The sequence below is a fragment of the Epinephelus lanceolatus genome, unplaced genomic scaffold, assembly GCF_041903045.1.
Source record: "Epinephelus lanceolatus isolate andai-2023 unplaced genomic scaffold, ASM4190304v1 scaffold28, whole genome shotgun sequence".
NCBI classification, from domain to species: domain Eukaryota; kingdom Metazoa; phylum Chordata; class Actinopteri; order Perciformes; family Serranidae; genus Epinephelus; species Epinephelus lanceolatus.
In genome coordinates, this window is record NW_027556810.1 from 165,328 (window position 1) to 191,349 (window position 26,022).

At 41.0% G+C, this 26,022-nt stretch overlaps 1 protein-coding gene across 4 annotated transcripts in view; it reads right to left on the bottom strand.

The window, feature by feature from the left end:
• The window catches only part of LOC117246112 (phosphatidylinositol 4,5-bisphosphate 3-kinase catalytic subunit alpha isoform-like), a 116,138-nt gene that overhangs the window by 39,823 nt on the left and 50,293 nt on the right, over positions 1-26,022 (bottom strand). For all 4 annotated transcript variants that reach the window (XR_013490566.1, XM_078166030.1, XM_078166031.1 and 1 more), the window contains 7 exons: positions 11,652-11,737; positions 11,452-11,557; positions 11,188-11,340; positions 10,959-11,090; positions 2,958-3,082; positions 2,584-2,665; positions 2,251-2,415 (listed from right to left, as the gene is read on the bottom strand). Coding sequence is in view for 3 of the 4 variants with exons in the window: in XM_078166030.1 (XP_078022156.1) it covers positions 2,251-2,415; positions 2,584-2,665; positions 2,958-3,082; positions 10,959-11,090; positions 11,188-11,340; positions 11,452-11,557; positions 11,652-11,737 (849 nt within the window). In the remaining variant the exon portion in view is untranslated. The remainder of the gene's footprint in view (positions 1-2,250; positions 2,416-2,583; positions 2,666-2,957; positions 3,083-10,958; positions 11,091-11,187; positions 11,341-11,451; positions 11,558-11,651; positions 11,738-26,022) is intronic.

The following is a 26,022-nucleotide window of genomic DNA, read 5'->3' on the forward strand; positions in this document are numbered from 1 at the left end:
AGCGCTGGTCCACGGTTCCGCGTCCAGGACGAAAACCACATTGCTCCTCCTCAATCTGAGGTTCAACTATCGACCGGACCCTCTTCTCCAACACCCTGGAGTAGATCTTACCGGGTAGGCTGAGGAGTGTGACCCTTCTGTAGTTGGAAAACACTCTCTGGTCCCCTTTCTTGAAAATGGGGACCACCACCCCGGTCTGCCACTCCAGAGGCACTGCCCCCGATGTCCACACAATGTTGCAAAGGCGTGTCAGCCAGGACAGCCCTACAACATCCAGAGACTTGAGATATCCAGGGCGAATCTCATCCACCCCTGGGGCTCCGCCGCCTCGGAGTTGCTTCACTACGTCAGCGACTTCTGCCCCAGAAGTCACCAAACCCCTCCCACCAACTCCAATGACAAGTTTTTGCCTCCGCGACTGCCGCTGCTGCGCTCTGTTTGGCCCGCCGGCACCCGTCAGCTGCTTCCGTAGACCCACAAACCAACCCTGCCCTGTAGGCCTCCTTCTTCAGCCTGACGGCTCCCCTCACCTCTGGTGTCCACCAGCGGGTTCGGGGATTGCTGCCGCGACTGGCCCCAGTGGCCTTGCGGCCACAGCTCGCAACCGCCACCTCGACAGTGGAAGAGCGGAACAAGGCCCATTTGGACTCAATGTCCCCCTCTGCCCTCGGGACGCAGTCGAAGCTCTCCCGGAGGTGGGAGTTGAAGATCATCTGGACAGGTTCTTCCGCCAGGCGTTCCCAGCAGACCCTCACTGTTCGTTTGGGCCTGCCAGGTCTGCGCGGCGGCGTCCTCGCCTGCCATCTGATCCAACCAGGTGGTGATCAGTTGACAGCTCTGCTCCTCTCTTCACCCGAGTGTCCAGAACATATGGCCGCAGGTCAAATGATACGACTACAAAGTCAATCACTGACCTGCGACCTAGGCTGTCCTGGTGCCACGTGCACCGATGGACATCCTTATGTTTGAACATGATGTTAGTTATGGCCAAACTGCAACCCGCACAGAAGTCCAATAACTGAACACCACTTGGGTTCAGATCAGGCAGGCTGTTCCTCCCAATCACTCCCCTCCAGGTCCTGCTGTCATTGCCCACGTGAGCGTTGAAGTCCCCCAGCAGAACAATGGAGTCCCCAGTCAGGGCACTGTCCAGCACCCGTCCCAGGGACTCCAAAAAGGGCGGGTACTCTGAACTGTTGTTCGGCTCATAAGCGCAGACAACAGTCAGGACCTTTTCCCCCGACCCGAAGGTGCAGGGAAGCAACCCTTTCGTCTACCAGGGTGAACCCCAACGTACAGGCAGAGTCTGGGGGCTATCAGAAAGCCCACCCCGGCCCTCCGCCTCTCACCCGGAGCAACTCCAGCAAAGGAGAGAGTCCAACCCCTCTCAAGGACTTGGGTTCCAGAGCCGGAACTATGTGTCGAGTTGAGGCCGACTATATCTAGCCGGTAGCGCTCAACCTTTTCCACAAGCTCCGGCTCCTTCCCCGCCAGAGAGGTGACATTCCATGTCCCAAGAGCCAACTTCTGTAGCCAAGGATCGGACCGCCAATGCCCCTGCCTTGGTCTGCTGCCCAATCCACATAGCACCGATCCCTTCTGGATCCCTCTGCGGGTGGTGGGCCTGCAGGGGGACGAGCCCATCTAGCTGGTTCGGGCTGGGCCCGGCCGGACCCCATGGGCAAAGGGCCAGCCACCAGGCGCTCGCCCATGGGCCTGGGTTTGGGCCCATGGGCGAGCGCCTGGTGGCTGGCCCTTTGCCCATGGGGAAGGAAGTGTAACAGGAAGTGTAGTGGCAGCTGTAACGGGAGGTGTAGCATGAGGTGCAACAGAATTATAACATGATGTGTGAAAAGGGGGGTGTAACAGAACGTTTAACAGGAGGTGTAACGGGTGTAACAGAAGGTGTAACAGAAGATGTAATAGGGGGTTTAGAGGGAGGTGTAGCAGCAGGTGTAACAGGAGGTGTAGGGGGAGGAGTAGCAGGAGGTGTTACAGGAGGTATAGCAGGAGGCGTAGCAACATGTGTAACAGCATGTGTAACAGGAGGTGTAGCAGCAGGTCTAACAGCATGTGTAACAAGAGGTGTAGCAGGAGGAATAACAGCAAGTGTAACAGCAGGTGTAACAGGAGGTGTAGCAAGAGGTGTAGCAGGAGGTGTAGCAGCAGGTGTAACAGAAGATGTAGCTGGAGATGTAGCAGCAGGTGTAACAGAAGGTGTAGCTGGAGGTGTAGCAGCAGTAGACTCACCTGTACCAGCTGCAGCAGGTACTGTGACAGCTTGTCGTCGGTCAGATTCTGAACCAGGCAGCGCAGAGCAAATTCTCTGACCATCGGATCAGGAAAGTTACAGTCCAACAACTCCAAAGCTGATTCAGGCTCCATCAGAGGCCACTCCTTCAACAGGCAGTACATCTGAGGAGGGACAGGAGGAGGAGCAAGAGCAGGAGGAGCAGGAGCAGGAGGAGGAAGAGGAGTAGCAGGAGGAGGAGGAGCAGAAGGAGCAGGAGGACAAACACAGGTAACTGATGAGACAAACTGAGACACAGTGAGACACCATCCTGACCGAAGAGTGTTTTGTACCTGGGACACTTCGTCTCTTGAGTTCCATTTGACGGACAGAAGCAGCTTAGGAAGAGACTCAGGGATGTTTACACAGTAATGTCTGCAGAGAGAGAGACAGGGACACACAGAGACACAGACAGAGACAATAACACAGACAGGGACAAAGACGGACACAGTTAAAGACAGGTAGAGACACAGAGACAGGTGTAAACAGGAAGGAAGACACAAAGTCACATACAGGTAGAGAAAGTCAAAGGGAAAGACAAAGGTAGAGTGAGCTAGATAAAAGCCCTGCCCCTCACTGGTGTCTCCAGAGGAAGCCCCGCCCTCACCTGTGTCTCCAGAGGAAGCCCCGCCCTCACTTGTTTCTCCAGAGGAAGCCCCGCCCTCACCTGTGTCTCCAGAGGAAGTCCTTCTCCTGCTCTGAGAGCTCGTACAGAGGATCTTTGGAGCAGAGACAACGAAGCTGTTCTGCATCACCTGCTGATACACTGCTGTCACAGGCCAGACGACTGCTCTGAGACACAGAAACAGGGACGGACAGGGAGGGACAGGGAGAGAAAGGGATGGACAGAGTTGTTGTGCATATGTGTTTATGTTACCTCTCCTCTGCAGTAGCTGTGTATATGTTTATGTTACCTGTCCTCTGCAGTAGCTGTGTATATGTTTATGTTACCTGTCCTTGGATGTAGTTGTATATATGTTTATGTTACCTGTCCTCTGCAGTAGTTGTATATATGTTTATGTTACCTGTCCTCTGCAGTAGTTGTATATATGTTTATGTTACCTGTCCTCTGCAGCAGTTGTATATACGTTTATGTTACCTGTCCTTGGCAGTAGTTGTATATACGTTTATGTTACCTGTCCTTGGCAGTAGTCGTATATACGTTTATGTTACCAGTCCTCTGCAGTAGTTGTATATATGTTTATGTTACCTGTCCTTGGCAGTAGTTGTGTATATGTTTATGTTACCTGTCCTCTGCAGTAGTTGTATATATGTTTATGTTGCCTGTCCTTCGCAGTAGTTGTATATATGTTTATGTTACCTGTCCTTGGCAGTAGTTGTATATACGTTTATGTTACCAGTCCTCTGCAGTAGTTGTGTATATGTTTATGTTACCTGTCCTTGGCAGTAGTTGTATATATGTTTATGTTACCTGTCCTTGGCAGTAGTTGTATATGTGTTTATGTTACCTGTCCTTGGATGTAGTTGTATATATGTTTATGTTACCTGTCCTTGGCAGTAGTTGTGTATATGTTTATGTTACCTGTCCTCTGCAGTAGTTGTATATATGTTTATGTTGCCTGTCCTTCGCAGTAGTTGTATATATGTTTATGTTACCTGTCCTTGGCAGTAGTTGTATATACGTTTATGTTACCAGTCCTCTGCAGTAGTTGTGTATATGTTTATGTTACCTGTCCTTGGCAGTAGTTGTATATATGTTTATGTTACCTGTCCTTGAAAGTAGTTGTATATGTGTTTATGTTACCTGTCCTTGGATGTAGTTGTATATATGTTTATGTTACCTGTCCTTGGCAGTAGTTGTATATATGTTTATGTTACCTGTCCTTGGCAGTAGTTGTGTATATGTTTATGTTACATGTCCTCTGCAGTAGTTGTGTATATGTTTATGTTACCTGTCCTCTGCAATAGTTGTGTATATGTTTATGTTACCTGTCCCCGGCAGTAGTTGTGTATATGTTTATGTTACCTGTCCTCTGCAGTAGTTGTGTATACGTTTATGTTACCAGTCCTCTGCAGTAGTTGTATATATGTTTATGTTACCTGTCCTTGGCAGTAGTTGTATATATGTTTATGTTACCTGTCCTTGGATGTAGTTGTATATATGTTTATGTTACCTGTCCTTGGATGTAGTTGTATATATGTTTATGTTACCTGTCCTTGGCTGTAGTTGTATATATGTTCATGTTACCTGTCCTCTGCAGTAGTTGTACATGTGTTTATGTTACCTGTCCTTGGCAGTAGTTGTATATATGTTTATGTTACCTGTCCTCTGCAGTAGTTGTGTATATGTTTATGTTACCTGTCCTTGGCAGTAGTTGTATATATGTTTATGTTACCTGTCCTCTGCAGTAGTTGTGTATATGTTTATGTTACCTGCCCTCTGCAGTAGTTGTGTATATGTTTATGTTACCTGTCCTCTGCAGTAGTTGTGTATACGTTTATGTTACCAGTCCTCTGCAGTAGTTGTATATATGTTTATGTTACCTGTCCTCTGCAGTAGTTGTGTATATGTTTATGTTGCCTGTCCTTGGCAGTAGTTGTATATATGTTAATGTTACCTGCCCTCTGCAGTAGTTGTGTATATGTTTATGTTACCTGTCCTCTGCAGTAGTTGTATATATGTTTATGTTACCTGTCCTTGGCAGTAGTTGTATATATGTTTATGTTACCTGTCCTCGGCAGTAGTTGTATATATGTTTATGTTACCTGTCCTCTGCAGTAGTTGTATATATGTTTATGTTACCTGTCCTTGGATGTAGTTGTTTATGTGTTTATGTTACCTGTCCTTGGCAGTAGTTGTATTTATGGTTATGTTACCTGTCCTTGGCAGTAGTTGTATATATGTTTATGTTACCTGTCCTCTGCAGTAGTTGTATATATGTTTATGTTACCTGTCCTTGGCTGTAGTTGTATATATGTTTATGTTACCTGTCCTTGGCTGTAGTTGTATATATGTTTATGTTACCTGCCCTCTGCAGTAGTTATGTATATGTTTATGTTACCTGTCCTCTGCAGTAGTTGTATATATGTTTATGTTACCTGTCCTTGGCTGTAGTTGTATATATGTTTATGTTACCTGTCCTCTGCAGTAGTTGTATATATGTTTATGTTACCTGTTCTCTGCAGTAGTTGTGTATATGTTTATGTTACCTGTCATTGGCAGTAGTTGTGTATACGTTTATGTTACCAGTCCTCTGCAGTAGTTGTATATATGTTTATGTTACCTGTCCTTGGCAGTAGTTGTATATATGTTTATGTTACCTGTCCTTGGCTGTAGTTGTATATATGTTTATGTTAAGTGTCCTCTGCAGTAATTGTGTATATGTTTATGTTACCTGTCCTCTGCAGTAGTTGTGTATATGTTTATGTTACCTGTCCTTGGCTGTAGTTGTATATATGTTTATGTTACCTGTCCTCTGCAGTAATTGTGTATATGTTTATGTTACCTGTCCTCTGCAGTAGTTGTGTATATGTTTATGTTACCTGTCCTTGGCTGTAGTTGTATATATGTTTATGTTACCTGTCCTCTGCCGTAGTTGTATATATGTTTATGTTACCTGTCCTCTGCAGTAGTTGTGTATATTTTTATGTTACCTGTCCTTGGCAGTAGTTGTATATATGTTTATGTTACCTGCCCTCTGCGGTAGTTGTGTGTATGTTTATGTTACCTGTCCTCTGCAGTAGTTGTATATATGTTTATGTTACCTGTCCTCTGCAGTAGTTGTATATATGTTTATGTTACCTGTCCTCTGCAGTAGTTGTATATATGTTTATGTTACCTGTCCTTGGCAGTAGTTGTGTATATGTTTATGTTACCTGTCCTTGGCAGTAGTTGTATATATGTTGTATATATGTTTATGTTACCTGTCCTTGGCAGTAGTTGTATATATGTTTATGTTACCTGTCCTCTGCAGTAGTTGTATATATGTTTATGTTACCTGTGCTCTGCAGTAGTTGTATATATGTTTATGTTACCTGTCCTCTGCAGTAATTGTATATATGTTTATGTTACCTGTCCTCTGCAGTAGTTGTACATATGTTTATGTTAGCTGTCCTCTGCAGTAATAGTATGTATGTTTATGTTACCTGTCCTCTGCAGTAGTTGTATATATCCCAAATTCCTCTTCTCCAAAATTGATATTTTAACAATCAGTAATTTTAATAGATCACCTAAGACAACGACCAATGCCCTTTGTGAGGACTTTGCAGACCACTTCAGAAGTAAAATCAATGACATCAGATCCAGTCTCTTATCGCAACAGATTTTAACGGTCAACACACCTGGATCATTGCTTTTACCTGAGGAAACACTGGAGAGTTTTGCCCTGGTTGATGCGAGGACACTTTGTCGAGTTTTCTCCCAAGTAAAGCCCACAACCTGCCTTTCATACCCAATTCCCACACCATTTTTTAAAACATTTTATGGATTCTTTGAGAAACAGCTACTGTACATGGTGAATTGCTCTCTTCAGACAGGTGTCTTCCCAGCCTCCTTGAAAATGGCGGTAGTGAAGCCCCTTCTGAAGAAGAGCAATTTAAACCCCAACATTTTTAATAATTATCGACGTGTATCCAACTTACCATTTTTAAGCAAAATTTTAGAAAAACTGGTTTTTAACCAAGTAAATGATTTTTTAAATACAAACAACACTTTAGAGAAGTATCAGTCTGGTTTTAGGATGAACCACAGTACTGAGACAGCCCTTTTAAAGATTGTAAACGACATCAGGTGCAATTTAGATAACCATAAACTCACAGTCTTGGTACTACTGGATCTAACCACCGCCTTCCATACAGTAGACCATCACATTTTATTAAATAGACTGAGGCACCTGGTCGGCCTCTCTGGTACTGTTTTTAACTGGTTCGTCTCTTACCTTACTGATCGACACTTCTTTGTAAGTATGGATACATGTTCCTCAGGAACCCATGAGATCAATTTTAGGTCCAACTCCTTTTAATCTCTACATGCTTCCTCGGGGGGACGTCATCAGGAGGCACGGCATCAGCTTCCACAGTTACGCAGATGACACACAGCTGTACATCGCCGTGTCTCCTGATGACACAGGGCCAATTGATGCCCTTTTTAACTGCATTTTAGAGATCAAGCCATGGATGGCAGTGAATTTCCTGCAGCTCAACCAGGACAAAACAGAGGTTTTAGTCATTGGTCCTGAAGGCCAGAGAGAGAAACTTCTACCAAAACTACAGGATTTTAAACCAACACAATCTGTATAAAATCTGGGTGTGATTTTTGACTCTGAGCTCTGTTTTATTCCACATATTAAAAACATAACAAAGGCAGATTTCTACCACCTTAAAAATATAGCCAGAGTCCGCCCGTTTCTCTCTCAGGCCAGCACGGAGGTGCTGATGCATGCTTTTATCTCCTGGAGGTTAGATTATTGTAATGCCCTGCTCTCTGGTCTTCCCAAAAAGAGTATCTCAAATCTACAATTATTACAGAATTCAGCCGCACGAGTGCTGACGAGGACCAGAGGGCGGGAGCACATTACACCAGTTTTAAAATTGCTGCATTGGCTCCCCGTGCGCTTCAGGATCGATTTTAAGGTTCTTTTATTAGTTTTTAAATGTCTTAACGGTCTTGGGCCTTCTTATTTATCTGACCTGCTTTTACCATATCAACCCTCGCGGACCCTGAGGTCCTCCGGCACCGGCCTTTTAACCATACCACAAGTTAGGACTAAAACACACGGGGAGGCGGCATTTAATTATTATGGCCCCCGATTGTGGAACAGCCTGCCGGAGAACCTCAGAGCTGCAGAGACTGTTGATGTTTTTAAAAAGAGGCTCAAGACTCATCTTTTTAATCAGGCTTTTAACTGATCTCTTTATTGATCTATTTCTAATTCCTCTTATAACTGATTTATTCATCTATTATCTATTTTTTATTTATTTATTATGTTCTTACCCTTCCTCTTTTTACGTTCTTATCTCATTTAACCTTTATCTCTTGTTATTTTAGTTAGCCTATAGGTTTTAGTTTTGATGCATTTTATGTCTCTGTTTAAGATCATTCTTACCTAGCTACTAACTCAATTTTATGAGCTAAATAGCTTTTTGTTGGGTGGGAGGGTTGGGTTTTCTCTTTTCTTTTTGTTTTCTGTTTGGATCTTTGTTGTTTTTAACCTCTGTGAGGCACTTTGTGTTACTGTTGTATGAAAAGTGCCATATAAATAAAGTTGATTTGATTTGATATGTTTATGTTACCTGTCCTCTGCAGTAGTTATATATATGTTTATGTTACCTGTCCTCTGCAGTAGTTGTATATATGTTTATGTTACCTGTCCTTGGCAGTAGTTGTATATATGTTTATGTTACCTGTCCTTGGCAGTAGTTGTATATATGTTGATGTTACCTGTCCTCTGCAGTAGTTGTATATATGTTTATGTTACCTGTCCTCTGCAGTAGTTGTATATATGTTTATGTTACCTGTCCTCTGCAGTAGTTGTATATATGTTTATGTTACCTGTCCTTGGCAGTAGTTGTGTATATGTTTATGTTACCTGTCCTTGGATGTAGTTGTATATATGTTTATGTTACCTGTCCTCTGCAGTAGTTGTATATATGTTTATGTTACCTGTCCTCTGCAGTAGTTGTGTATATGTTTATGTTACCTGTCCTCTGCAGTAGTTGTATATATGTTTATGTTACCTGTCCTCTGCAGTAGTTGTGTATATGTTTATGTTACCTGTCCTCTGCAGTAGTTGTATATATGTTTATGTTACCTGTCCTCTGCAGTAGTTGTATATATGTTTATGTTACCTGTCCTTGGCAGTAGTTGTATATATTTTTATGTTACCTGTCCTCTGCAGTAGTTGTGTATACAGTACAGGCCAAAAGTTTGGACACACCTTCTCATTCAATGCGTTTTCTTTATTTTCATGACTATTTACATTGTAGATTCTCACTGAAGGCATCAAAACTATGAATGAACACGTGGAGTTATGTACTTAACAAAAAAAGGTGAAATAACTGAAAACATGTTTTATATTCTAGTTTCTTCAAAATAGCCACCCTTTGCTCTGATTACTGCTTCGCACACTCTTGGCATTCTCTCCATGAGCTTCAAGAGGTAGTCACCTGAAATGGTTTCCACTTCACAGGTGTGCCTTATCAGGGTTAATTAGTGGAATTTCTTGCTTTATCAATGGGGTTGGGACCATCAGTTGTGTTGTGCAGAAGTCAGGTTAATACACAGCTGACAGCCCTATTGGACAACTGTTAAAATTCATATTATGGCAAGAACCAATCAGCTAACTAAAGAAAAACGTGTGGCCATCATTACTTTAAGAAATGAAGGTCAGTCAGTCCGGAAAATTGCAAAAACTTTAAATGTGTCCCCAAGTGGAGTCGCAAAAACCATCAAGCGCTACAACGAAACTGGCACACATGAGGACCGACCCAGGAAAGGAAGACCAAGAGTCACCTCTGCTTCTGAGGATAAGTTCATCCGAGTCACCAGCCTCAGAAATCGCAAGTTAACAGCAGCTCAGATCAGAGACCAGATGAATGCCACACAGAGTTCTAGCAGCAGACCCATCTCTAGAACAACTGTTAAGAGGAGACTGCGCCAATCAGGCCTTCATGGTCAAATAGCTGCTAGGAAACCACTGCTAAGGAGAGGCAACAAGCAGAAGAGATTTGTTTGGGCCAAGAAACACAAGGAATGGACATTAGACCAGTGGAAATCTGTGCTTTGGTCTGATGAGTCCAAATTTGAGATCTTTGGTTCCAACCGCCGTGTCTTTGTGAGACGCAGAAAAGGTGAACGGATGGATTCCACATGCCTGGTTCCCACTGTGAAGCATGGAGGAGGAGGTGTGATGGTGTGGGGGTGTTTTGCTGGTGACACTGTTGGGGATTTATTCAAAATTGAAGGCACACTGAACCAGCATGGCTACCACAGCATCCTGCAGCGACATGCCATCCCATCCGGTTTGCGTTTAGTTGGACGATCATTTATTTTTCAACAGGACAATGACCCCAAACACACCTCCAGGCTGTGTAAGGGCTATTTGACCAAGAAGGAGAGTGATGGAGTGCTGCGGCAGATGACCTGGCCTCCACAGTCACTGGACCTGAACCCAATCCAGATGGTTTGGGGTGAGCTGGACCGCAGAGTGAAGGCAAAGGGGCCAACAAGTGCTAAACACCTCTGGGAACTCCTTCATGACTGTTGGAAAACCATTTCAGGTGACTACCTCTTGAAGCTCATGGAGAGAATGCCAAGAGTGTGCAAAGTAGTAATCAGAGCAAAGGGTGGCTATTTTGAAGAAACTAGAATATAAAACATGTTTTCAGTTATTTCACCTTTTTTTGTTAAGTACATAACTCCACGTGTTCATTCATAGTTTTGAAGCCTTCAGTGAGAATCTACAATGTAAATAGTCATGAAAATAAAGAAATCGCATTGAATGAGAAGGTGTGTCCAAACTTTTGGCCTGTACTGTATATGTTTATGTTACCTGTCCTCTGCAGTAGTTGTGTATATGTTTATGTTACCTGTCCTTGGCAGTAGTTGTATATATGTTTATGTTACCTGTCCTTGGCAGTAGTTGTATATATGTTTATGTTACCTGTTCTCTGCAGTAGTTGTGTATATGTTTATGTTACCTGTCCTTACCAGTCCTTGGCAGTAGTTGTAGCCCAGCTCTCGGCTGATGGTCCAGTTGGCGTGTTCTTCTATCTGCTGCTCATCTGGAAAAACAACAGTCTGATTGAACCAGGAGAACTCCAGCTCCACACAAGGCGTCTCCTACAGAAGACAATCAATCAATCAATCAGCTGAATTAATTATATGTCCTCACTGTGATGGACAGGTGGAGAGACAGGTCAACAGAGGTGTTGTGTACCTTGTTCGGATTTGAACCGGCGACTCCGATAGGATTCAGGAGGTCCTCGAGCCCATGAGGGACTGGCCAAAGACTGAGAGCCACTTTACCAGAAACCAGAACGTCTGTGTAGTCAAAGAGGTTGACGTTCCCCCAGGCCAGAGGACAGTGCTCCTGACGGACAGAGAGACGGACGGACAGACAGACAGACAGACAGGTTAATTCAGCCATTCCTTCATTAATTATTTCGTTTACTCATGTGCCCCTGTCTCCTTCCGGTCTCACCTCCTTGGCTCCTTTCCTTCCCTTCACAGAGCAGATAGACAGACAGAGTCTGGCTGAGCGAGGGAGGTCAGCCAGGTAGATGTCATACGCCAACCACTCGTTCCACCTGGAAATAAGGAGAGACAGGTGAGACGGACAGGTGAGACAGACAGAGGAAAAGAGAGGCGGTAAAAGGTGTGTATACAGTAAGTGTGTGTTACCTGGGGTTGGAGCAGGGGACTCTCTGAGTGTTGACGTTGTCACAGAGCGGCTCTCCACCGTGATAGATACCTGTTCTCACATAGATCTATAAACAAACACACACATATTTAAACCTTTACACACTGTGACTCACTGATGTCAAACTGATGTCAGGTCTGTACATTAGGGACAGTCCAAGGGGACAGGAGGACAGACGACACAACCACAGAGACACAAAACAATCCCAGAGACACAAAACAACCATTTTTTTCCGGTTCCGGTAGCATGCCGTGACACGCTTAGCTGCTTCTCTCCTTGTCCCGCACTATTTAATTATTTAATTTCTGCCTGATGGAGTTTTGTTGAACAATCTTTCAGCCGAAAATTTAACATAAGAATTTTTGGCCTTCCTGGAGGTGCTGAGTCTGGTAACCCTACTACTTTTACAACTAAAGTTTTATATGAACTGTTCGGGGAAGAGTCCATTGGGCCCGCTCCGTTGATCAGTATAGCGCACCGCACCGGACCTGCCAGGAAGGACTCCCGATGCATGATCGCAAGGCTGTACAGCTTTGAGGTCAAAAGGAAGATTATTCGTCTGGCAGCAGAATCCCGTACTTTAATTCATAATGGGAGAAGGATCAGCATTTACCCAGATCTCAGTGCTGAAACCATGAAGCAGAGAGCAACCTTCAATCAAGTCAGATCGGAGCTGCGGAGGCTTAATTTGAGATCTGGATTTATTCACCCTGCCACTCTCATCTTGACCTTCTGTGATGTGACACACAATTTTTCCACTGCGAAGGCTGCGCAAGACTTCTTCGATCAACACATACGGCGTGGAGATGAGGGTGACGCTCCTTCCACTAACGGCTGATTGATTTATTGTTTCTTTTTTTCATTCATTCATTCATTCAAAGCTCTAAATGGTCAAGCTCCATCATATCTTAGAGAGCTCATAGTGCCATATTATCCCACCAGAACACTGCGCTCCAAGAACGCAGGGTTACTCGTGGTCCCTAAAGTCTCCAAAAGTAGATCAGGAGCCAGAGCCTTCAGCTATCAGGCTCCTCTCCTGTGGAATCATCTTCCTGTTACGGTCCGGGAGGCAGACACCGTCTCCACATTTAAGACTAGACTTAAGACTTTCCTCTTTGATAAAGCTTATCGTTAGGGCTGGCTCAGGCTTGCCCTGTACCAGCCCCTAGTTAGGCTGACTTAGGCCTAGTCTGCCGGAGGACCCCCCTATAATACACCGGGCACCTTCTCTCTCTCTCTCTCTCTCTCTCTCTCTCTCTCTCTCTCTCTCGTATTCTATTACTGCATCTTGCTAACTCGGCCATTCTGGATGTCACTAACTCGGCTTCTTCTCCGGAGCCTTTGTGCTCCACTGTCTCTCAGATTAACTCATATCACAGCGGTGCCTGGACAGCGTGACGTGTGTGGTTGTGCTGCTGCCGTGGTCCTGCCAGATGCCTCCTGCTGCTGCTGCCATCATTAGTCATTAGTCATACTTCTACTGTTATTATACACATATGACTATTGTCACACATGTATACTGCCAGATATTAATACATACTTTCAACATATTGTACCACAGTAGCCAGAACTATAACTATAATATTATTACTTTCAATAATGTTGTTGTAAGCTACTGTTATTACCTGCATCTCTCTCTCTCTGTCTCTCTCTCTCTCTCTCTGTCTCTCTTTCTGTCTCATTGTGTCATACGGATTACTGTTAATTTATTATGCTGATCTGTTCTGTACGACATCTATTGCACGTCTGTCCGTCCTGGAAGAGGGATCCCTCCTCAGTTGCTCTTCCTGAGGTTTCTACCGTTTTTTTCATCAGCTCCCATGACGTAACGGCTGCACAAGTTTTTGTTTTGTTTTGTGTTTTTTTTCTCCCCTCCTTTTTTTCTGTGCATAAACTATGGCGATAATACGGACGATGCTTGTTCCACTAAGGGCTGATCGACCATGCGACCTACTAAAATCAGGTACTGTCTCGATTAACCCACAGTTGGATAATCCTGCGATAAGGGTCACGACTTATTTAAACTACAGGACAATATATTTATTATCTTCTTGTTTTGTTTGTAGGTTTAACAATTGGCTTACTTTGTTGTATGAGTTATGATATTATCATCGGGTTATGTGTCCTGGATGATAACGATGATAGCAATATTGCGTCGTGCACATGGGTGTGTATATGTGTGCACACACGTGTGTGTGTGTGTGTGTGTGTGTCTATGTGTGTATGTGTATATGATTTTTTCTCCTCCTGTTTTTTCATTAGACTATGCTGCATTTCTTCATTTAGTACTTCATTCAGGATATATTAAATTTGAGAATGGTGAGGTACTTGGCTGCTTGGAGCTATGCTGCATCCCTGTGCTATCTATACAGAGCGGGGAGGATTTACTGGGAGGGACGCCGACCACTGTTTCTATTTTATTTGCTCCTATTTTTTGGAGGGGATATATTTGGTGTTGATTAAGGGGTTTTATTTTCTATGGACCTTCCTTTTTTGTTTTTTTCCCATTATATGGGCTTCTTAATAAAAAAGAACTGAATATTATATTTATACTCCATTTTTTTAAATCAGAATGGCCTCACTAGCTATTCTTTCATGGAACCTTAAAAGTCTTAACTCTCCTATTAAACGGGCTAGCTGTCTTGACATTTTATGAAGAAATAAAGTTGAGATTGCCATGTTACAAGAAACTCATTTAACTAAGAAAGATATATATAGATTGGAAAATCATCGTTATAAAGTATCTGCTTTCTCTTCAGCTCTAAGTAAAACTAAGGGAGTTGCTATTATTATTGATAATAAACTTAAAATTTCTATTACAGATAAAGACAGTGATCAGGGTGGCAGAATCACTTTTCTCAAATGTATTTTTAACGGTATAAAAATAGCTTTAGTCAGTGTGTATGCACCCAACTGTTACGGACAAAAATTTTTCCAGTCTTTAACTAATATACTGATGGGTTTATCTGACTTTCAATTGTTTATTGGGACCGATATGAATGTTGTGGTGGACCATATCTATGACAAATCTAAGACAGTTAATTATAATTTTAGGTCCTCAAATGCATTAAGACATGTAATATCAGACTTTAAGGCGAGCACATAATCCAGGCATCAAAGAATTTACTTTTTATTCTAACAGACATCAGTCTTTCTCTCGGATCGATTTTATTTTGATGTCTTCATCATTATTTTCTTTTGTTAAAAAAATTGAAATTCGACCCATGAGTTTATCAGATCATCATGCCTATTACTGTCAACTCCACTTATCTCAGTTCAAACAAAAAGCCAATAGATGGCGCTTTAATTGTACTTTACTGGATAATCAAGCATTTTGTGAACAATTTCAAAATGAACTAAGTTATTTCATAACGATAAACAAAAACTCAGTTGATGATTTCCGTGTATTTTGGGATGCCATTAAAGGCTTTGGAAGAAATAATACTACTGCATTTGCTTCAGGTCTTAATAAATTACATTTGAAGAAAATATCTGAATTAGAAAATCTGTTATCTGTCCTGGAGCTTTCACAACAGAGAAACTACTCTCAAAATGTGGCCCACACTCTTGCTAAGGTTAAGACTGAATTAAATATTGTGATTAGGAAAAGAGCTTAATTTACCATCCATAGAGCTCGAGTTAATCATTATTTTCATGGCAATCAACCGAGCCAGTTTCTGGCCAACAAATTACGTAATAGCGACCATTTAGCGAATATTGCATCTATCATATCAGAAGATGGTGATTCGTTTAAAAGGGCTTAAACTCCCTGTCTTATCGGCAGCCGAATCAAGTTCACTGGGTGATCCATTATCTCTACAGGAGCTTAGAACATCTTTAGAAACCATGAATAAAGGCAGATCACTTGGCTGGGACGGCATTCCTCCCGAATTTTATTTGAAATTTTGGGATCAATTTGGTCCATTATTACTGGAGATGTTTAATACAGCCATTTCTAAAGGTTCATTTGGGAGAGATGTAAAAATGTCTTTAATCTCACTTTTGCTGAAAAAAGGCAAAGACTCAAATCATTGCTCTAATTGGTGCCCACTATTATTGATAAATACTGATGTTAATTTTCCAAAATTTTATCTCGTCGCCTTGAATTCTTTCTACCTAAATTGATTCACCCAGACCAAAGTGGTTTTGTGAAGAAAAGACTTTCTTCAGATTACTTACGCCGTCTTTTTCATATTATCAATTTTTCTCCAGATGCAAAGGCCTCTTCAGCAGTTCTTTCCATGACGCTGAAAAGGCTATTGATTGCCTAGAGTGGTCTTATCTCTAGTCCGTCTTAAAATATATGGGACTGGGTGAAAGATTATAAACATGATTAAAATATCATTTGCTAATCCATCTGCTAGTGTTATAACAGGTAACGTGCTCTCCTTCTTTTAAAATTACATGTGGGAATAGGTAGGGAGATCCAATCTGTCCTATCTTATTTATTTTATCCATGGAACCATTAGCTCAAACTATTCGTCAGTCTAAACATATCAAACCAATCACTGTTAATTCTACTGATCATCATATTTCTTTTTATGCTGATGACATACTGCTATATCTAGAGGGCACTTCTCATTCTCAAATCTTCTTGATATTTTTAATCTTCTTGATATTTTTAATACTTGTAGTTCAATTTCAAGTTATAAAATAAATTGGTCTAAATCATCTTTAATGTATCTTAAGACCCCTCCCAAATGTACTCCCACTCATCAGATCCCTGTTGTATCTCATTTCAAATATTTAGACATAGATATATTCCCTTAAATTGAAAAAATTGTAAACATGAATTATAGTAAAATTCCTACATCAATCATAGATGACCTAAACAGATGGTGTAATATTCCTGTTTCTCTGTCAGGAAGAATCTCTGTCATTAAAATTAATATATTGCCTCCAATTAATTTTTGTAGTTCTATGATTCCTATTTCTCCTCTCGTGATTATTGAGCGAAACTACATAAAAATGTTTCAAAATTCATCTGGAAAGGTAAGCAAGCTCATGTCAAACTCTCAGCTTTGTAGAATAGCAAACAAGCTGGTGGACTTGCTGTTGCAAATTTTAAATTGTATTCTTATGCCTTTTCAATTTGCCCTTTATTAAGCTGGTTTGATCCTATCACTAATGTCCCCTGGATAGGGATTGAAAAAAATATTGTTGCATCTATTCACCTGCAAGACCTTCTTATTACATATATTTCTTTAAAGCACTGTAAATTAAGTTTTGGGCCAATAATTTCTCATGCGGTGTCAACTTGGCGTAAATATCAAAAGCTACATAACTGGGACATTAAGTGGCACATGTGGCTCATAATCCCTCATTACGTAAGGGTGGTTCCTGTTTTGTATCTTACCAGTGGTCCAACTCAGGCTTACATACTTTAGGGGATGTCATGGATCCTAATGGTCTCAGAGCCTTTTTTCCTGATCTGAAAGATTATTATAATTTGCCTGGCTCCTCTTTCTTTTTACACTTACAACTTCACTCAGCTATGTGGGCCTATGGCGTTCCCTGGTCTCAACCACCCAATCATCCTTTATTTATTTTTATTTTATTTTTCCTAAAAGATATGTTTCCATAATATATATAGATTTGTTAAAAAGAACAGCATCTTCACCATCTGCCATTCAAGCTTGGAATTTTGATCTTGACACACAACATCATATAAACTGGGACAAAGTCTGGGTAAATATTTATATGGCATCCCGAAACCTAAATCATCAGCTGATTCATTTTAATTTCGCCCATAGAACTTATTTGATTCCCCAAAAATCCCATAGAATGAAATTATCACATTCACCAAATTGTTTACTTTGCCCTTTAAAAGTTACTGGTACTTTCTTACACATGATGTGGGAGTGTCCCATGGTTAAATCTTTTTGGGAGCAAGTTTCTAACTATCTTTCTACAGTATTACAAATAAATATACCTTGCTCCCTAAAAATGATGCTCCGATAATAACGATGTATTAACCCTAAATTCATATCAAAGACGTTTTTGGCTAGCAGGAAGCACAGCAGCAAAAAAAATGTTAGTACTCAGATGGCAACCTCCTCATACTCTGTCCCTTAACCAATGGAAACAATCACTTGCAGACATTGTTTTATTAGAATTATCCACAGCAAGATTAAATGGTGTTAGTCAGCAAACAATAGAAGTTGGAATTCCATTTTAGATCAAGTTAAGACCTCTATCTCATAAAGTTAGGTTCTCTGCTATGTAAACAAGACGCCCAATTTACTGTACTTTGCTTCTCATTATAGGTCCATATATTTAATTATTATTCAGTTATTTGTTTGTTTATTTTATTTATTTATTACTATTTCATTTATTTGTTTTCATTTTTTTCCCTCATTTTGTTTTGTCTGCTCTGTCTTGGTTTCCTAATTGAATGTTATCAATTTTATTTTCTTTTTTCTTTAGTTTAAGAATACCAGTGAACATTTCTTCCAGTGTGGCAAATGTATAGAATGTGAATGCTCTGAGTGGAAAATATGGTGATGTTTTGTTCTTTTCTTTCATTATTGTTTATCTACCTCCCTTGGAAAATAAAACTAAAAAAAAATAAAAAGTTGGTCACAAAAAAAAAACAATCACAGAGACACAAAACAACCACAAAGAGACACAAAACCATCAAAGCGACACAAAATAACCACAAAGAGACACAAAACCATCAAAGCGACACAAAATAACCACAAAGAGACACAAAACCATCAAAGCGACACAAAACAACCACAAAGAGACACAAAACCATCAAAGCGACACAAAACAACCACAAAGAGACACAAAACAACCAAAGAGACACAAAACCATCACAAAGAGACACAAAACAACCACAAAGAGACACAAAACCATCAAAGTGAAACAAAACAACCACAAAGAGGCACTAAACAACCACAGAGACACAAAACAACCACAAAGAGGCACAAAACAACCAAAGAGACACAAAACAACCACAAAGCGACACAAAACAACCAAAGAGAGACACAAAACAGCCAAAGAGACACAAAACAACCAGAGAGACACAAAACAACCACAAAGAGACACAAAACCACCAAAGAGACACAAAACAACCAAAGAGACACAAAACAACCACAGAGAGACACAAAACAATCAAAGAGACACAAAACAACCACAGAGAGACACAAAACAACCAAAGGGACACAAAACCACCAAAGAGACACAAAACAACCACAGAGAGACACAAAACAACCACAAAGAGACACAAAACAACCACAGAGACACAAAACCACCAAAGAGACACAAAACAACCACAAAGAGACACAAAACAACCAGAGACACAAAACCACCAAAGAGACACAAAACCACCAAAGAGACACAAAACAACCACAGAGATACACAAAACAACCAAAGAGACACAAAACCACCAAAGAGACACAAAACAACCACAGAGACACAAAACCACCAAAGAGACACAAAACAACCAAAGATACACAAAACCACCAAAGAGACACAAAACAACCACAGAGAGACACAAAACAATCAAAGAGAAACAAAACAGCCACAGAGACACAAAACAACCACAAAGAGACACAAAACAATCACAAAACAGCCACAAAGAGACACAAAACCACCACAGAGAGACAAAACAATCAAAGAGACACAAAACAACCACAGAGACACAAAACAATCAAAGAGACACAAAACAGCCACAGAGACACAAAACAACCACAAAGAGACACAAAACAACCACAAAGAGACACAAAACAATCAAAGAGACACAAAACAGCCACAGAGACACAAAACAACCACAAAGAGACACAAAACAATCACAAAACAGCCACAAAGAGACACAAAACAACCACAGAGACACAAAACAACCACAAAGAGGCACAAAACAACCAAAGAGACACAAAACAACCACAAAGCGACACAAAACAACCAAAGAGAGACACAAAACAGCCACAAAGACACAAAACAACCAAAGAGAGACACAAAACAACCACAAAGCGACACAAAACAACCAAAGAGAGACACAAAACAGCCACAAAGACACAAAACAACCAAAGAGACACAAAACCATCACAAAGAGACACAAAACAACCACAAAGAGACACAAAACCATCAAAGTGAAACAAAACAACCACAAAGAGGCACTAAACAACCACAGAGACACAAAACAACCACAAAGAGGCACAAAACAACCAAAGAGACACAAAACAACCACAAAGCGACACAAAACAACCAAAGAGAGACACAAAACAGCCAAAAAGACACAAAACAACCAGAGAGACACAAAACAACCACAAAGAGACACAAAACAACCACAGAGGCACAAAACAACCACAGAGAGACACAAAACAATCAAAGAGACACAAAACAACCACAGAGAGACACAAAACAACCACAGAGACACAAAACAACCACAAAGAGGCACAAAACAACCAAAGAGACACAAAACAACCACAAAGCGACACAAAACAACCAAAGAGAGACACAAAACAGCCAAAAAGACACAAAACAACCAGAGAGACACAAAACAACCACAAAGAGACACAAAACAACCACAGAGACACAAAACAACCACAGAGAGACACAAAACAATCAAAGAGACACAAAACAACCACAGAGAGACACAAAACAACCAAAGAGACACAAAACCACCAAAGAGACACAAAACAACCACAGAGAGACACAAAACCACCAAATAGACACAAAACAACCACAAAGAGACACAAAACAACCACAAAGAGACACAAAACCACCAAAGAGACACAAAAAAACCACAGAGATACACAAAACAACCACAGAGACACAAAACCACCAAAGAGACACAAAACAACAACAGAGACACAAAACCACCAAAGAGACACAAAACAACCACAGAGAGACACAAAACAACCACAAAGAGACACAAAACAACCACAGAGACACAAAACCACCAAATAGACACAAAACAACCACGAAGAGACACAAAACAACCACAAAGAGACACAAAACCACCAAAGAGACACAAAACCACCAAAGAGACACAAAAAAACCACAGAGATACACAAAACAACCAAAGAGACACAAAACCACCAAAGAGACACAAAACAACCACAGAGACACAAAACCACCAAAGAGACACAAAACAACCAAAGAGACACAAAACAACCACAAAGATACACAAAACAACCAAAGAGACACAAAACCACCAAAGAGACACAAAACAACCACAGAGAGACACAAAACAATCAAAGAGACACAAAACAGCCACAGAGACACAAAACAACCACAAAGAGACACAAAACAATCACAAAACAGCCACAAAGAGACACAAAACCACCACAGAGAGACAAAACAATCAAAGAGACACAAAACAACCACAGAGACACAAAACAATCAAAGAGACACAAAACAGCCACAGAGACACAAAACAACCACAAAGAGACACAAAACAACCACAAAGAGACACAAAACAACCACAGAGACACAAAACAATCAAAGAGACACAAAACAGCCACAGAGACACAAAACAACCACAAAGAGACACAAAACAATCACAAAACAGCCACAAAGAGACACAAAACAACCAAAGTGACACAAAACAACCACAGAGACACAAAACAATAAAAGAGACACAAAACAGCCAGAGAGACACAAAACAACCACAAAGAGACACAAAACAATCAAAGAGACACAAAACAGCCACAGAGACACAAAACAACCACAAAGAGACACAAAACAACCACAAAGAGACACAAAACAATCAAAGAGACACAAAACAGCCACAAAGACACAAAACAACCAAAGAGACACAAAACCATCACAAAGAGACACAAAACAACCACAAAGAGACACAAAACCATCAAAGTGAAACAAAACAACCACAAAGAGGCACTAAACAACCACAGAGACACAAAACAACCACAAAGAGGCACAAAACAACCAAAGAGACACAAAACAACCACAAAGCGACACAAAACAACCAAAGAGAGACACAAAACAGCCACAAAGACACAAAACAACCAAAGAGACACAAAACCATCACAAAGAGACACAAAACAACCACAAAGAGACACAAAACCATCAAAGTGAAACAAAACAACCACAAAGAGGCACTAAACAACCACAGAGACACAAAACAACCACAAAGAGGCACAAAACAACCAAAGAGACACAAAACAACCACAAAGCGACACAAAACAACCGAAGACAGACACAAAACAACCAAAGAGACACAAAACAACCACAAAGAGACACAAAACAACCACAGAGACACAAAACCACCAAAGAGACACAAAACAACCAAAGAGACACAAAACAACCACAGAGAGACACAAAACAATCAAAGAGACACAAAACAACCACAAAGAGACACAAAACAACCAAAAAGACACAAAACCACCAAAGAGACACAAAACAACCACAGAGATACACAAAACAACCAAAGAGACACAAAACCACCAAAGAGACACAAAACAACCACAGAGAGACACAAAACAATCAAAGAGACACAAAACAGCCACAGAGACACAAAACAACCACAAAGAGACACAAAACAATCACAAAACAGCCACAAAGAGACACAAAACCACCACAGAGAGACAAAACAATCAAAGAGACACAAAACAACCACAGAGACACAAAACAATCAAAGAGACACAAAACAGCCACAGAGACACAAAACAACCACAAAGAGACACAAAACAATCACAAAACAGCCACAAAGAGACACAAAACAACCACAAAGAGACACAAAACAACCACAGAGACACAAAACAATCAAAGAGACACAAAACAGCCACAGAGACACAAAACAACCACAAAGAGACACAAAACAATCACAAAACAGCCACAAAGAGACACAAAACAACCAAAGTGACACAAAACAACCACAGAGACACAAAACAACCACAGAGACACAAAACAGCCACAGAGACACAAACAACCACAGAGACACAAAACAGCCACAGAGACACAAAACAACCACAGAGACACAAAACAACCAGAGACACAAAACAATCAAAGAGACACAAAACAACCACAGAGACACAAAACAATCAAAGAGACACAAAACAACCAAAGAGACATAAAACAACCACAGAGACACAAAACAACCAAAGAGAGACACAAAACAATCAAAGAGACACAAAACAGCAACAGAGACACAAAACAACCACAAAGAGACACAAAACAATCACAAAACAGCCACAAAGAGACACAAAACCACCACAGAGAGACAAAACAATCAAAGAGACACAAAACAACCACAGAGACACAAAACAACCACAAAGAGACACAAAACAATCACAAAACAGCCACAAAGAGACACAAAACAACCACAAAGAGACACAAAACAACCACAGAGACACAAAACAATCAAAGAGACACAAAACAGCCACAGAGACACAAAACAATCACAAAACAGCCACAAAGAGACACAAAACAACCAAAGTGACACAAAACAACCACAGAGACACAAAACAGCCACAGAGACACAAAACAACCACAGAGACACAAAACAGCCACAGAGACACAAAACCACCAAAGAGACACAAAACAGCCACAGAGACACAAAACAACCACAAAGAGACACAAAACAATCACAAAACAGCCACAAAGAGACACAAAACAACCAAAGAGACACAAAACAACCACAGAGACACAAAACAACCAAAGAGACACAAAACAACCAAAGAGAGACACAAAACAACCACAGAGACACAAAACAGCCACAGAGACACAAAACAACCACAAAGAGACACAAAACAATCACAAAACAGCCACAAAGAGACACAAAACAACCAAAGAGACACAAAACAACCACAGAGACACAAAACAACCAAAGAGAGACACAAAAAGTGACCCACAATGTGACCAATTTGTTTAGCTGCTATGTCTAGCATGTGTTTTATATTGTGTATTGATGCATGATGAACAGGATTTAACTGACTGTATTCGTCTTTTTAGTTTCACGGTGTAAATGGTGAGGACGGAGAATAAAAATCCACTGTTGCACCCGTAAAGGAGACTCTCTGCGTGTTTCATAAAGCCAAGAGCAGCTACAGTGAAACTTGACTCTAAGATCGAGACCTCCACTACGCTGCTGCGGGCGGCCTGCTGTCGGCAAAGAGATCCCTGATCCTCCACGCCGACCCACACATGCCACAGTTACTGTACCACTAAGAGATTTGCATCGGGTGGCGCTGTTCCTTTTTCTCTGCATTTAAAAAAAAAAAAAGAAGGAAGGGAAAACGAACTTAAAGTCGGTGTGAAAGGAACTGATACAAGCTGGTCTCATTTCCTCAAATTCATTTCGTTTTAATGACATGAAACGACTGCAAGGAGAAGTCAAAGGTCTGTTGTGTTATTTGTTTAAAAGTGTTTTATGAAATGTGTGATAATGACTGAGGTAAAGGCTTGAGTCTTAATGTTAATTGTGATTGAGTGAAACATTGTGTCATGAAAGCAAACTCTTGAACCTGAGCAAATATTCCTAAAAGAGTAAAACTGACTGACTAAATTTAAATGCTACTTTGCTCAAGGAAAAATGCTCTTGTTTTGTTTAACCTTCGTCTACAAATTGTAAATGTCTGATGTGCGTGGTATTAAAAAAAAAAAAAATTCCATAGGGATTAAATTAAAGCTACCATTCATTTATATCTGAATAGACATAAATCACCTTTAAAATTGTTAATGAGACAAATTTCATACAAACAAAATGTCAACACCTGCTGAAGAATCAGACAAACCCCAAGAGGCACAACATAGCAGATCCAGCTCCCGTGACAGAGCTTTAACAGAGAAAGGACTCAAATTGCGTGAACAGCAAGCAAAGAAAAATGAAAAGGAATTCAGCAAAGCTTACGACTCGTGGAAACAGACAGCAAAGGAGGTTCGAATGAGACTGAAAGCCTTTTGTTCATCTGATGATCTGGATAAAATGAAGACAGATAGTAAACAAAAGAGTGCCTTAGTACAACGCCTTTATGAACCCATTCGACGTAACCAAACTGCAACTACAGTTATTGTCAAGAGAATGGACGCATGCATCATATTAACAACTGAAATCTGCGAACTCATCGACAAACGACAGGAAAATGTTGAACAACCCTTCAATGATCAACTGGAGAAGGAAAGAGTGAGAATGGTGTTAAACAAGGAGGAACATGGATCAGTTTTTGGAAATACAAATACTGAAACTGTTATCTCTGACAAGTCACAAGAATCCAGTAGTCAACTGAGCATTGCCTCCATGTCCTCAAGTAAATGTGTAGACGCAGAGGCAGAACTAGCAGTCAAACTAGAACAAGCAAAGGCTATACAAATAATGAATACTCAACAAGCAAAACTTGACAAATTAGAAAATGAATGGAAATTAAAGGAGACACAAATGCTAGTAGAGATCAAGCAGAAGGAGGCTGAAATGAAATTAAAGCTAGAAGAAGAAAGGACTAAATTAAGGCAGCTACAAGCAGACAATGAAGTGAAGGTTGCAGCTGCTCGAGTGAAAGCATATAGTAGCTCTGCTGCCTTTGAAAATGGGTCTCAAGAGACTGACCAGAAATTTAAAGGTGACTGTCAAAATCCTGAAAACAGATCTTTTCTTGACCCTGAAGCAGTCCCATTCCAGCCCCACTTAGCAGCCTGTCAAGCACCAACAACTCCAGAGTATCTCAGCTTAACCCAAGCACTTGTAAGCTCACTCATTTTAAACCGTCTACCTGTGCCTGAACCAACAATATTCACTGGTGATCCTTTAAAGTTCATAGATTGGAAAATATCCTTTATGGCCCTTATTGACCAGAAGCCTCTCCCAGTCAGTGAAAAAATGTTTTATTTAAAGAGTTATCTCGCTGGAGAAGCATGCAAGGCTGTCGAGGGATTTTTCTACCGTAACTCAGAAGAAGCATATCGAGGTGCCTGGGCAGTGTTGGACGACAGGTATGGAAATCCATTTATTGTTCAGAGAGCATTCAAAGATTAACTTACAAGGTGGCCAAAAATATCTGCAAACAATCCAACTGCGCTCAGAGAGTTTGCTGATTTCCTTCAGGGTTGTGTGGAAGCCATCCCTCATGTCAAAGGCTTAGCCATTATGAATGACTGTGAAGAAAATCAAAGGCTCTTAAAAAAACTGCCTGAACGTATGGTATACAGATGGAGTCGAATTGTTTTGGAAGAATTGGATAAATCTGGAGACTATCCAAGTCTTGCACGTTTTGCAGATTTTGTGAGAACAGAAGCCCGAATAGCATGCAACCCCACCTGTGCCCCTCTCCTGATGAATACAGCTGCTGAAGTGAGGGTTTCTACAAGAGCCAAGACTTTCAATACAATTGCAAAGGTTAACAATCCTAATTCAGGAACATTTGAAACTTCAAACTCAACACCAAAACTGCC